Raw genomic sequence first — 14,034 nt, 5'->3', positions numbered from 1 at the left:
GTAGGTTGTGAGGAAATAAATACAGATTTTATATTATCAACACCTACATTAAAATTTATCTTTTTAGAGAAGTTAACTTACTTTTAATAATTAATTTAACTTTTTAGTAGAAATGAACGAGTAATAAAATAAAATATATCTAGTACAGTTACAGTTTTCGTAAATATTTATACAGAATGAGATACTGCAACTTTCTCAACAGACTATAGCACTTTGCCCACAACTGTCATCTGGTAGACGATGTAATTTTGGAACAGGGCATGTTATCTGAAGCCAGGTCTATAAGTATATGTATCAATATGTATATGGTCTAAGGTTGATATAGTGTGATATAGTGTTAGCAATTAATCCTCTTTGTTAGCAATGTTTGAGAATTACATAGATTATCAAGTAGTCCTTTTCCATCCCTAAACCAAGAGGATATGAGAGTACTTAAAAAAGTTATCAAGCACGAGTATGGATTTTTTGTACACTTTGAGTCAAGAAAATCAGTAAAGTAAGGTAAAAACAGACTGACTACTCGGAGTATGTAACTTATTATAATGCAAGGCCAGAAGGCCGAAACCTCTTCCGTTAGAAAACCAATGATGAACAGAAACTTGCGCCGCATGCATGAATACAACATGAGGAAGTACAACGAAGCGTTAGCTAAGAACCAGGCCGATGAAAAAGAAACACCTGAGATGAGAGCATCTGGAAGGGCGAGGAAGCCAACTGCCCGTTCGCAGAATTACAAGAGGGATGGAAAACCACCACTGAAGCCCATGCTGATTTCAGATCCAGCTGAGGTAACCCCTCAAGCTGTTAAAGCAAGCAAGGAAGTATTGAAGGTTGAGCCTCTATGGGAGGAGGGTCCCTACACCGGGACACAACCGGTTCAGCACATTTAGTCCCAGAACCTGGACTTTTCTACGTTTCCATTATAAGCATGTAGAATCACTGAAATTGATGTAAAGAGATTCCAGAGAGGTATCCTCTCTGTGTAAACGTAAGAGTTACCTCATGTAAGAGGTTATACAGATATATTCATGCTAACAAACGTCTCCTTTTCATTATTTATTTCCTAAACCTTCCTTATTGCTATAAACTACATGTTGCCTTAATATCCTTCTCCTCTTTTAAACAGTGTTTGATTTATCCTTAGCAGTTTCAATAATCAACGGCCTGGTTGTATAAAGGTTTCCAATTGACGCTTGTCTCTTAATAATGCCCAGTGCTTCTATTCCTTTATTGTATTGTTTGGCGATCTCCGCTTGATGTACAAGTGATTTATTCTCTTGAAATTCATGCCGGACTTTGCGCAATGCATACGTCCTACACCAAAAGTAAAAAACACATGTGTAAAGTGTCATTAAATAGAATCGATAAACGAATAATGATCGCTTAAATTGTAGGTCTTTGCTTTGCTCACACTTACCTATAAGCGTACGACTTCCATTTTTTGCTTTCTCGAATTAAATTTCGATAGAGACTCAAAACTGCATTTTTACCACTGGCCATCATTTAAAATACATCACAGGTTAGGTACACCCTAGTAAAGCAAATATTGTTTGACTGCTTCCACTGCTTCCCACTGAGTATAGGCGCCATCTTGCGAGAATTTTTCAACGACGTGACATTTTGCACAGACTTATCTGTGCATTTTGTTAAACAAAGATAAAAGAAAATAAAGTACGGGCACAAGAGTGCGTTCAGAAAAATTCAACGCATCGATACCATTCAAAAAAATTCCGCTGGGATCGTTTAATAAAGAAGTATTCAACAAAATAATGACTGGAGCGCCAAAGAACCGAACGATGGCGCCATCTAGCGGTGAAGCCCGGAAAATTAGTTTATTCATGATTGCCGAGAACACGGCTGAGAAGCTTGTCAATCTTTTCGAGGTTATCCAAGAACTATCCCAGAATAAATGATAATTTGATTGATGTGTGTGTAGACATTGATGTAGATAAACAATCTGAATAAAAACTATTCGTGAAAGTTGCTGAGGGTTCCATGTATACTCCCCAATTGCTATTATTTATTAATCATTCACACGTTCCGTGTCACCCGTTAGGCAATATTTAAATAATATTTTCACCAAAAGAGTGAGGCATTATAGACAATGCAATATAGAACAAACCACATACGTTTGTTTAATTGTCCAGCAAAAACCCGAATTGCTAATATTTATGAATCATTAATAATAAAGGAAATAATCTCTTTAACTACGAAGGCGAGTGAGAATGAACACGTCTATATACATCCTTCTCTCTCTCCGTAAATTGCATAAGTCTGTCCTTGTCGGATACCAACTCGTTCTCATGTTCGCCTAATACTCCCCTGGTAAACGGATTCGAAATGTAGCAGAAAGGAGGTGGCACGAGCTATGTCCTTGTCGCATACTGTGTCTTTCTTTGTCTCACACGTTAGAAATATTTGAGAAGGAAACATAGCCACGAAAAATTGTTTATAACTAATAGACGACAATGCAGCACCGCTTAAAATTGTTATAGAATTGTTACTAAAGGTCCAACGTAGTTTCCTTAATTACAAAAGTGCACGAATCGTGACGGTAAAGTTGCAAAATTCTTTATTTACTTGACACCTGTCAAAATTTTTCAGGTTAGTTTAGAACAAGAGTTTGGATAATTGTTTATAACTCTTTCATCCGGAACAAAATACGATGAAAAACTACATGTGAAAGTTGCTGAAGGTTCATTCTGTGTTATCCAATTGCAAATGTTCACAAATTAACTCTGGTTAATTAGTTATTAACGATTGTTTCGGAAGTTCTCATAATCCGTAAGACAAGGAGGGTCGAACTTTGTTCGGTCATCCGAAATTTGTTAATAACTATCAATTTAAGCATCAAACCTGCACGAAACTGAAATGGGAATGTAGCCAAGGCTTCATTTTACATTTTTCAATATTAAATGTTCACCGATGAAGTCTCTAAAGTTAGTAAATTAATTGTGGAAATGCTACTTGTCAAACTATTCGAGGTTATTCACGAACTAGGGTCGGAATAATTGTTTATAATTATTAATGTAGACAAAAATTCGATTGAAAACTGTTCGTGAAAGTTGCTGAAGGTTCTATGCATGTATTTTCCCGAATTGCTTATATTTATGAATCATTAATAATAAGGGAAATAATCTATCTCTTGAACTACGCAGGCGAGTGAGAATGTCTCTGTCCGTCCTTCTCCCTCTTCGTAAATTCCATAAGTCTGTCCTTGTCGGATACCAACTTCGTCATCATGTTCGCCTAATACAATTCTTATCAGGAGATTCGCAGTGGCGCAGAAAAGTAGGTAGCATGAACGCGACTTTTGCTATCCTTGTCGCTCACACTGACGACATAAACGTCGTCGGTAAAATGGAAGACTACGTTATCGAAATCCGCCACAGTGTCGGTAAGCTATTTCTTTTAAATCATGGGGTTTCTTGTTACTTTCAAATTCAGGGGGTTCTGTGGTACAGGTTCGATGGATGGAATCATTACGAGTATTTCAAGATTAATGTCATTCATTTCGAGCGTCCAGTTTCTGAGATATTTAATTTTTTCTTCTTTCCTGTTTCCTGTTGTGCGATGTTACCATCGTTAGGTTCATCCACAGGATTCGTGATTAGATGGCGCCAATATCGCTGATGTTCCGGCGGTCAATTTGAATTGATTTTAATGGAGAAAGTCAGATACGGGGTTCTGCTATTTTCCTTATTCATCATTCTGAGACATTTAGGAATCATCGGGGCGTGTGGCGACACTTACGAGAATCTGTTATTCAATTATTTAAATTGGTCTCCCGTAAAGATAGCTACAATGTTATAACAATGTGCAGATTAAAAAGTGTCCGCACAATTCTAATTTTAATTTGCACGTTCTTGTTGTACGTGTCTTTTTAATTATTTTTGTTAGTGTTTGAGCCTTCATTTTCTACTTCATCTATAATAGATATGGTTTTGAAAGAATTTCAATTATGCAATTCGATGCGAATGGATTTCGCGAAGTCTTGCAGCGAAGTATGTGAAGAAAGATGGGGCGAAACCGGTGCTTAATCGGTAGAAAATAAATAATCAAGAAGTTGAGTAGTAAAAGTAGTCTTATCCCGAAACAAGTTTACAGTTTACATTTGCGTGAAGAAGAATATTAGCGAATTCGTTTAACCTTACCGAGAGATTGAAGTCGTTTGGACCATTCATAAAACAGTTATTCTGATTTAAACTGTGTGTAATCAGTTATGCTCCTTACTGTATGCTTATACGAATATCGAAGTTTGCCGATTTCTAAGTAAAACTTGTCTATCGCGCCGATGTTATCCTGCTAGCCGAAAAAGTGGAGGGGAAAAAAGCATTAAGGGACAAAGGCGACCTCTGTATGGCAACGGTAGCGCATCAAACTATGCATTGCATTGCTGTCGAAAATGGCGTCGGGCTCGGAGCTGCCAGAATATTCGTCCCCAGCAAAACGACGGAAAGTTGACGGCAACGATTTCGCCGGTACCAGCACCGTGAAACCTGATTTCCGACACTGTGAGACGTCGCACGACGCTTCGAACGAGGATTTAGAAGGTATTTTGAGAAAAATATGCTGAATTCGTTAATGAAATTTGTGAGTTTGCAAGATGGCGGTTGAAAAGGCGTCCACTCCTCTAGCTCGATTGCATCGCGGTTGTTCGCAGTTGATGCGAGACCAAAACCGCCATGACAGTTTTTACGTGTCTATGGATGAAATGTCTCTTTGGCGTAACTACATATTTCGTATACGATCGAAACCAATAGAATCGCGTGAATCCAACGGAATTACCAAATAATCGTCGCGTTTTTTCGATATTTTTCCAGTTAATTTCGATTTAGCGAAAAATCAACTCTCTAACAATAGAGAGTCTCTAAAGTATAGTGAGAAGAGAAAGAGAACTAGTGACAGCAGGGGGATTCGATGTCATGCGCTTTGTTTCATAAACGTTCACAGATGGCACGGTATTCCGCGGGTACGGATCACGATATCGATGGTAGGCAGTTTTGTTCAGTCGTGTCAATTGTATCCCGCCGTTTTTCAACATTTCGAAAACGATGATTCGATTATCCTTAATTATCAGATTATCAGTGCGAACCTTTTTATCCGTATTATGTTTACGTTCGATAGGAGTAAAAAATACTACGGATGTTGTAGCGGTGTGCTGGTGGACAACATTTCGTAGAAAGTAAGAGTTTTATCCTTGATAATTAGTTGACTATTCATTATTATTATAATTGTTAGCGTTATTCTTGTTATGCGCTTAACGAGGGATTTATTAAATAGCCAATTAACCGATTGCTATTGCAGAGACGTACAGAGGTGGTGGTAGCAGATTCAACGAGTTAACCAACCTATCTAAATCCACTTCTGTTTCCCCAGATGCCACGAACTTGACGACAACTCTATCTAGAATCGATTCCACCAGCGACGATACTGGCTGCCCGTAAGTTCTTTTCACTATAATTTTTCTTGTTTCTCTTCTTCTTTCGTTTGGATGATTGTCCAATCGTTCTCGACATTCCAGAATCGATACGGCGGACGAGAAAGACGAAGTGTCGTCGACGGTTTCAAATTTATCCGACCTGTCAGGGTTGTCCGACTTCTCCGGGGAAGGAGAAATCAGTCATCAATGGAGAAACGCGTCGTCGTGGGTCCAGAAGCAAATGTTGATAGGTGCCGATCCTAGAGATCTTCTTCATCATATTCTCATGGATTCCACGCAGATACCCGAGCAGGTCGACGACCTGACTCTCTGGAAGGTGCGACAATTCGATCCATCTTCTATTATAGCTACTCTCCGTGCCTCGCAAGAAGTCCCCTGGCAGAAATTCAAAAGGAATAAGGCAACAAGCCATTCGATTGGCTCATTCCACTGGCACCTTTCGGTTGGCTCATTCCACTGGCACCTTTCGGTTCTAGCCGAATTATTGGCTACGAGCGAGGGACTTCTTGTGTGGCAGTACACGTTTTGCAATCGTTCCTATCATACAATTTGTATCAATATATTTCAGATTATTATAAATGTTATGTCCGAACCACCTCGTCGACAGAAGTTGCGACACGTAAACACTTTGTCGGACGTGGTCAGGCTAATACGTAATAGTAAGAGAATTATAGTGTTAACTGGAGCGGGCGTAAGCGTCAGTTGTGGCATTCCTGATTTCAGAAGTAGAGACGGTATTTATTCCAGGCTTGCGCAAGATTTTCCAGATTTACCGGATCCACAGGTATAGAAGCTTTTCCATTCAAACATGTCTTTTTCTTTCCTTTTCTTTCTTGATCTATGTGCATATCGTGTATGTTGTTGCAGGCAATGTTCGATATTAATTATTTCGGTCAAGATCCAAGACCGTTTTACAAGTTCGCACGAGAAATCTATCCTGGACAGTTTAAACCAAGTCCTTGCCACAGGTTTATACAAATGCTTGACAAACAGAAAAAACTGCTCAGAAATTATTCACAAAATATTGACACGCTGGAGCAAGTAGCAGGCATTGAAAATGTAATCGAATGCCATGGTATGTATACTTATACTCATGCCCATGTATGTGTGTATGGCACAATGGACGACTATGCGTATCAAATATTTTAAGGGGTGAACGCAGAATCATCTTTTCAAATATTTCAAATACGTAATCTTTGTAACCTGTTGTGTGTCGCGTATAGCGCGTACATACAGTGACACCCATTAATATTCGGACGCTCTAAAAGAAACGATAACTTTTTAAATATTAGACTATACGATTTGAACTTTTTTTTAGAAGTTAGGCAATTAGTTTACCACAGGATCCAAAAAGAAATTTTTTCAAAAATTGCTATTATTCTGAATTTTAGAGGAAATACTAAAAGTTGCATTTTACAACTTTTTTACGTGGGCCTATACCGAAAATTTTATAAATACGTTTTATAGATCTGTGTCAATTCATATTCTGGACATTTCATCAAAATCGGTAGATGAATGTTTAATTGACACAGATCTACGAAACGTGTTTCCTAAATTTTCCGTATAAGCCCACATCAAAAGTTGTGAAGTACTCTTAGTATTTTCTCTGCAATTCTAATAACTTAAAATTTTTATCAGAACTTTCGTTCGCATTGTGTAGCAAACAAATTGTTCTAACTTCTCAGAAAAGTTCAAATCGTACGGTCCAATATTGAAGAAGTTATCGTCTTTCTAAGATCGCCCGAATATTAGTGGTAGGCACAATATGATATTGTAATCATCAGGACCGAGTAATTGTTAAAATTGAATATATTACGTTGAAGGTTCGTTTGCGACGGCGTCTTGTACAAGATGTAAATACCAAGTGAGAGCCGATGATATTAGAGAGGACATTTTCGCGCAGAGAATACCTCTGTGTCCGAAATGTAGAATAAACGCTTTACCACCAATATCGGAGTACAATTCCAACGACAACTACAGAGGTAACTCGAACCGTATTATTACAACTGTTCGCGTCATGTGTACTATACATACTGATATTCTGTGTGGTCTTATTCAAGTTGTTAATTTGTTAATCGCTTGTCAATTTCTCTAGTACAAAGCATTAGCTACCTAGTGATAGTTTTTGGCATTAGTCTTTGCTGTAGCGCGTCGCGAGTCCGTGGCCACGAGAGAACATTATCTGCTCTTTGCGGAATACGTCTTCGCTATATGTGATGTTGCCATTTACTCTGATCTGCGCATAAGTTGATACAACAATCGTAACTCCGAGTAAAGCCTTGGCTTGTTTATAAGCGCACATAAGGTAAACTTTTAACTGTAAAGTTGCGTCATGTTAGTTACCCGTGCGTCGGGTCGTTGTCGTTGTCGTCGTTATCGTGCGTTATCGTTCGTTATCGTTCTTTATCGAGTAGAGAAAAGAAACCGCGCGCAATCTGGTACGAACAGCGGAACTGGAAAGCGACATGTATCCTCTAACGACCACGAAACAATTTCTAATTTACAGATTTGGTAACGCACGGGATCATGAAACCAGACATCGTTTTCTTTGGCGAAGGACTTCCGGACGCTTTTCACGACGCGATGGCCAAAGACAAAGACGACTGTGATCTCTTGATCGTAATCGGATCGTCTTTGAAAGTTCGACCAGTAGCTTTAATTCCTTCGTCTATTCCGTCTCACGTTCCACAAATCCTTATTAATCGTGAGTCGCTGCCGCATCTCAAATTCGACGTTGAGCTGTTGGGCGACGGCGACATCATTATAAACCAATTGTGTCACTTGTAAGTGGCGATTCCTTGTGATCTTGTATCTTTAATTGTACGAATCTATGCGCCATTCGACTTTATTCTATTTTATTCTATTCCATTTCATCGTTTTCCAGAATGGGTGACAGCTACAAGGAAGTATGTTGGAACGACGCGATTCTTAAAGAAGCAACGCAAATTTTACCGTTACGCTATTTGCCGGAAGACTCGTGGGAACAGAGTCAAGACACAACGACGAACACCGTATTGTCTCGTGACAGCGTCGAGAACGATTTCAAGACTCAACACGCGTATTCCCTCGAAAGTCAAGATACGATTCAGCAATCCGCGGAGAACACGAATGTCTGTGTTTCATTGTTTCGAAGCGATCGCGCCAATAATACGGAAGAGAGGTTCGACCTTTTACAAGACAGTCCGAAGAGACGGTTAGGCGACGAGAGCGAGGAGAGCAGTCCGAAGAGAATAAACTTTGGTGCTCGTTCCACATTAGAGTTCGTGCATACTCGCTCGTCCACGTTGATAACGGAGAATTCAAACTGTTCGACCGATTATAAAGTTCGCGTCGTGTCGATGGACTCGATTTCGAAAGATCATGGGAAAGTCTATAATCTAGAGGAGTGTCAGGTATGTCCGAAAATGGTGGAGTTCTCGTCGGAAAATGCAGAATTAGAGTCAGCGTTGAAATCAAACAGCTGCATCGAGAACGCACTAGCATCTGCCACCGGAGTCGATAAAATGAACTTTAAGCCGAGGCAAGCATCTATCGATTCCGCGTTGGATTCTGGGCTTGGCGATAGCTGTAACAGCGTCGACAGCAGAGAAGACAAAAACGACGATCGAAAGAAAGAGTTTAAAAATGGAAGATTGGGAAGGCACTACTGGCAGTCGAAACTGCGAGAAAGTCTTGCAACGAGGTTACCAGGTACACATTGCTGTGTCTATCTTTCCACTGATTTTTCTATACTTTAATTATGTTCTCGTGGAATTGCGTATGGAAACTAGAGATCGGGGGTTTGAACGTGTATTAAGAGAGTAGACTCGTTTCCAGGATTGCAAAGATGGGGGTTTTCAGTAGTCAAGAGCGCTAGATAAAAGATCAAATCTCGAAAGTCCTATTTTCACGTTTACGGCAGCATGTAGCTGTCGCAGCTTTATGTTACCGAATAATGCAAATTAGTAGATTAGTATCTCTAATGGAAACACGTGTACTCTTCTAAATTTCTGTTTCCGTTTTGCATACGTAAATAGTAACCGATTATTCCTCAACAGAGAACTCGTACTATCAACTAACACCTGGAAAATACATCTTCCCGGGAGCGGAGGTGTACTCGGAGCCCGAAGATTACGATCAATGCACTGTCTCGATCAATTCTGAAAGTTCCGAAAGCGACAGTGCGTCATCGTCTGCGGAAGAAGAAGACGAAGAGGAGGAGGAGGAGGACGAGGAAGAGGAGGACGGCGAAGAAGAGGTGGAGGAAGGTGGCGAAGAGAAGGGAGCGAAGGAAGAGCAGGAGAAAGATAAAAAGACGCAAATGGATTCGCAGAAAGAAGAAACGAATAAAGAACACGAGCCCAGGAGAAAAGGTATGGAAATTTTCCCGTTGGTTTTTACGTTCGAAGATAATCCGATTTTACTCTTATAACACTGATATCTGCGGCCAACAGGAAAGGATGACGTATCCTTGGAAAACAAAAGCGTCAGAGCCAACGTTGACACCATTAACGAGGAGATAATGTGGACGACAAATTGATCTTACAGTGGCTAATTGGAAAGTGCATGCAAAGGGCAGTGAATCTTGGTTCGTGTTACCTTTGTCGAACTTTTAGGCCCAACAGAAACAAGGGACGAGCTTGTTGTTGGAGAAAAGAAAAGAGTGCAATCCTTCGCAGTTGTACAGTGTATGTGTCTATAAATACGCGCGAAGGTACGACCGTTTATTTTCCCAGAGAACTCATCTTTCGTTGTCGAACGCGGCGTTCCTGCCCATAAACCGATAGAGATTGAACGAATTGCGATTGTGATTATACACGCTGTGGTGAATATTTTTTATTCGAAACAGTATACGTATCTTGATATTTGATAAAGCACGAGTAAAGGTTACAATACAGATCTCCCGCGTGAAAAGAAGATCCCGTTCGATTCGACAAGCTTGCAATATATTGAATACGATTGAAAACTATCCATGACTTCGATTTACATTCGTTGTATTGCGTCACATCGGTTCGGTTCGGTTCACAGTTGACTAAAGATATAGACGAAATTAGCGTTGTCTTACGAACGGACGTGTACACGATACGATAGGACGGTGCCCTCCTCCCCCTCACGGTTCGTTCGTAAGAAAGTAATTACGTTAGGAAATAAAGTTAATTTTACCATATAAATTGTAAATATTCTAGCGAAACTTGTAGATTAATTGTTCGACGATATATCTCGTGCAATTGTAGGGGAACCAATGAATTTTCAGACATGTTCGGTTTCCTTTGTAAAAGAAATGGTAGATGTATTGGGTCCGCGAATAATGGGATACGAAACGAAAGTGAACTTACCGATAGCCATTTTCATTTTGCGAACCTCTAGATAGGCGTAAATAGTAATATTCAGTGATTCCGTTTTGAATCTGTCAATTGGTTACAGACGTGGAACGATGAACGAACACTCTATATTCGCAATAACGCAGATGCCTCTATACTAAATGTATACTATATAGAGTGGTGGCGTGGCCCGTTCATTGGTCGCTGGTCCGGGACGCAGAGTTTCCAGGAATTGCTTTGTACCAAGAGGAGGGTATTCATTTTTTTTTATTTTTGTTTTCTTTTTTTATTCAATTTTTCGCTAACCGATGATAAGAGATCGGCGACAGTCAAATAAATTAGATGTCGTTGATTCGATAGTATGCAACCTGGCTCATCAGCCGGACAAAAACAGCGACCACTGAGCTAACATAAGCCAGCACCATTGTACATAGTACCGTATTATGCTTGTCTAACGAGTAGACGAAAGATATCGAGCGGATCGTCCCAAAGGAAAGTAATAAGATATACGTCGTTTTCATAGACAGGAGAGAGAGAACGTATTAGAAAAGTGGAAAAAGGATTAGAAAACGAATTAGTATCGTAACGATAATACCGATGCTATTTTCACTGGCATTGTTGTTCGAATTGTAACTATGAACGTTGCTTTACCAATTACGGAATCAGTCTTTTCGCTGCCGCATCTGCTGTTGCAAAATCACTTATTACTAATTATTATTTATGTTTTGTGTACATTACTCTGTATACATTCGAAGCTGCAAAATAGTTTTAGCTACTTGCAAAGTTTCTATTTCTTTTTTCTTTCTTTCTTTTTCCTCCTTTTTTTTATAGAAAGTTTCGTTGACGCAGCGAGACACGAGCAACAAGTATTAATTCCGTCACAAAGTTTGTAAAGTCGATGAACGCGTTCGTGGCAGTACGGAATACAGCGAACGAAGAGGTGCGAGTATATTTACGTTGAAACATACGCTACGATATATGGTATTGCATCTCCCAGAGAATGGACTGGAGTGTTCGATCTACGATAATACTATTGTACGAGTATCCTTATGAAAAAAGTGAATGTATACATACTACATGTACTACATATATATATTATATTCGATCGCTGAGACGAGTACGAGAGGACAAGGACCTAGACCACGAAACCGTTTAGGTATATATATATATAGTACTAAGTTAAGTTTTAGCGGTAGGTTTGAAATACCAGACGCAGAAGAATTAGTCACGTTAAATTTCCACTGAATGTTTTTAGATTCGTTAGGATTCGATTTGTTTTTATTGGAGCACGGGCGAATGTACAAAGCAATGTTGGATAGCTTGGCATTGCATGTTATTTTTATATGAACGAGAGAGAGAGAGATGGTAGAATAGCGAGCGTACAGGATTAAAAACGAGAGAAACCGAGAAGAAGGGAAGAGAAAAGAAGAACGCGACGATCTTCGAGAAATCGCTTTACGCGGATGAGAAAGGCTAGGACAGCCCGCCCCGTCTATATAGCAGAAGCGATTTCGTCTCGATGCTAATCATCGCAGATATTTCTATGGAACATGCCGATTATATCAAACATGTATCGTAATTTAATGTAACACGAGAGGTTCTGTCGACTTGTGCGAAACTGCGGAGGAAACGTATAAGACAAATCAGTGCACGTGTATTCGCACACGCGTGTGTATACGTACATGCACCGACAATAACGCGTAAAATCGTTCCGATTACTAAATCGTACGCAGAGCAACCGAACGTTATGTATATGTATGTACGTATGCGCACGGACATGCGTATGTGTCTACCACGGACGAATTGTTTGTTTTTTGAATCAGCTTGCCTTCCCACCGAGAGTAAAAGAAACACTCGATTCGATAGAGAAAGCAAGAAGGTCGCGTTTAACGTTTCCAGAGAAAAGAAAATCGTTTGGTTGTTCGCGAATAACGAACCAAGCTTATATATATATATATATATATATATATATATATATATATATATATATATATATATATATATATATATATATATATATATATATATATATATACTTGATCAGATTTGAACAGTTTCTATTTTGCTATGTACAAACGGCTTTATTTATCGTTGTCCGGTAAATCGTATCGTAACTTGTTCGGATATGTATTATGTTTTGAAACCTCCGTGTCTTTTTATTTATTTGAGGTTCTATACAATTAAGTAACTACATACACTGGTAGACAAGCAGATGATTGATAGATAAATAAATAGACAGATAGGTAGGTAGGTAGGTAGATAGATAGAAAGATAGATAGATCGATCAATAGATAGTTAGATAGATAGGCAGGCATAAATAGATAGAGACAAGACGGGAGAGAAACCATACGAATTAATGCGAAAGAATTCGTACGAACGAGTAAGTGTCGTATATTACACGCATATATGGATATGAATATGTGCAGGAATATGCACGTGCACAAATAGTATATATATGGGTGTACGTATACATTCGAAAAATGTATGAAATGTCGATTTTAATCGACGTTATACAAATTTTCCATTTTGAAACTTAACCGCTGTTGCTGACGCGCTCACGCGCACTCCCTGCCTTCCCCCATCCCCCTCTGTCTCTCTGTCATTCGACTGGATGCGTTGATAGGAATTATGATTGTATGATATACGAGTTTCCGAGAATGCGAGATTACTTCTTATGTGGCTGGGCTAACGATGAAAGACACGGATTGGACATGTAGAAAATGTGTTGTAAAGATCTCCGACAGCATCGTTGTTAACGTATGTAATTCTAATCAACTGATGGACGAGTATATGTTAATTAATACATATCGCGTACAGTTGACTCAGAGAGATGTACTAACTTGCAAACGTTTGACAATCATACCGACTTCCTTTCCTTTCTCTGCGATACTGATTTTCTGTATAAATATGTATCACTTGTAAATATTTATTATTTTTACTGTATAATATGATTCGCGAGTTTCTATCGTATCAGCTGAACAGTTCTTTCCAGTTCTGCTTGCCTCTCTTTTGCACCCTTGCGAACAATCTGTTTTTATATCTTCATTTTGTTAATTCGGCGGTTTCTAATTTCTCAAAAACGATTAGAACAGAAAAACTAACTGTTCACAGTTCAGCCGATACGAAAGAACAAAGCGACGCAGAAGCTCTGAGTTTTTTTATAATTTGTTATTTAATGTAAAGAATGTTATAAAAATGTTCTCTATTTTAAACGTTATAAGTTTTGTTTTCCTTTTTCTTTTTGTATTATTAATGTGTAAGCTTATCTCCTACATTAAACGTTTTCTATAA

The 14,034-nt window shown here is 39.0% G+C and overlaps 3 protein-coding genes across 11 annotated transcripts; 2 read left to right on the top strand and 1 right to left on the bottom strand.

Annotated features, from left to right (window-relative positions):
- The first annotated feature begins 289 nt into the window (after positions 1-289).
- Positions 290-890, top strand: LOC143216755 (uncharacterized). Of its 8 annotated transcripts, none has more exons than XM_076440116.1 (2): positions 290-496; positions 558-890. In XM_076440116.1, exon 2 carries the CDS (start codon positions 585-587, stop codon positions 888-890), a length of 306 nt encoding a protein of 101 aa, XP_076296231.1. In that variant the 5' UTR covers positions 290-496; positions 558-584. The 8 variants fall into 8 exon arrangements, with proteins under 8 accessions (XP_076296231.1, XP_076296228.1, XP_076296230.1 ...); XM_076440113.1 differs by having other exon boundaries at positions 555-890; XM_076440115.1 differs by having other exon boundaries at positions 550-890.
- Positions 891-1,043: 153 nt separating this feature from the next.
- Positions 1,044-1,591, bottom strand: Bcn92 (LYR motif-containing protein bcn92). Its single transcript, XM_076440124.1, has 2 exons — positions 1,418-1,591; positions 1,044-1,314 (listed from the first exon to the last, which is right to left on the bottom strand). The coding sequence occupies exons 1-2, from the start codon at positions 1,501-1,503 to the stop codon at positions 1,119-1,121; spliced, it is 282 nt and encodes a 93-aa protein (XP_076296239.1). The 5' UTR covers positions 1,504-1,591; the 3' UTR covers positions 1,044-1,118.
- A 2,778-nt stretch (positions 1,592-4,369) lies between these two features.
- Positions 4,370-14,034, top strand: Sirt1 (Sirtuin 1). Of its 2 annotated transcripts, none has more exons than XM_076440065.1 (10): positions 4,370-4,553; positions 5,380-5,443; positions 5,525-5,759; positions 6,012-6,227; positions 6,311-6,518; positions 7,267-7,425; positions 7,950-8,226; positions 8,328-9,133; positions 9,481-9,795; positions 9,877-14,034. In XM_076440065.1, exons 1-10 carry the CDS (start codon positions 4,406-4,408, stop codon positions 9,960-9,962), a joined length of 2,514 nt encoding a protein of 837 aa, XP_076296180.1. In that variant the 5' UTR covers positions 4,370-4,405; the 3' UTR covers positions 9,963-14,034. The 2 variants fall into 2 exon arrangements, with proteins under 2 accessions (XP_076296180.1, XP_076296179.1); XM_076440064.1 differs by having other exon boundaries at positions 5,308-5,443.

This window comes from Lasioglossum baleicum, chromosome 16 (genome assembly GCF_051020765.1).
Source record: "Lasioglossum baleicum chromosome 16, iyLasBale1, whole genome shotgun sequence".
Taxonomy (NCBI): domain Eukaryota; kingdom Metazoa; phylum Arthropoda; class Insecta; order Hymenoptera; family Halictidae; genus Lasioglossum; species Lasioglossum baleicum.
This window is presented reverse-complemented; position numbering and strand designations above follow the sequence as displayed.

Bases quoted from the DNA above. Each gene is read 5' to 3' on its own strand.
- Sirt1 (XM_076440064.1), top strand. From the start codon at position 4,406: ATGGCGTCGGGCTCGGAGCTGCCAGAATATTCGTCCCCAGCAAAACGA. The intron at 8,227-8,327 runs GTAAGTGGCGAT...ATCGTTTTCCAG, and splicing joins ATAAACCAATTGTGTCACTT to AATGGGTGACAGCTACAAGG. The intron at 9,796-9,876 runs GTATGGAAATTT...TGCGGCCAACAG, and splicing joins ACACGAGCCCAGGAGAAAAG to GAAAGGATGACGTATCCTTG.
- LOC143216755 (XM_076440112.1), top strand. From the start codon at position 423: ATGAGAGTACTTAAAAAAGTTATCAAGCACGAGTATGGATTTTTTGTA. The intron at 497-577 runs GTAAGGTAAAAA...CTCTTCCGTTAG, and splicing joins GAGTCAAGAAAATCAGTAAA to AAAACCAATGATGAACAGAA.
- Bcn92 (XM_076440124.1), bottom strand. From the start codon at position 1,503: ATGATGGCCAGTGGTAAAAATGCAGTTTTGAGTCTCTATCGAAATTTA. The intron at 1,315-1,417 runs GTAAGTGTGAGC...CTTTTGGTGTAG, and splicing joins TGGAAGTCGTACGCTTATAG to GACGTATGCATTGCGCAAAG.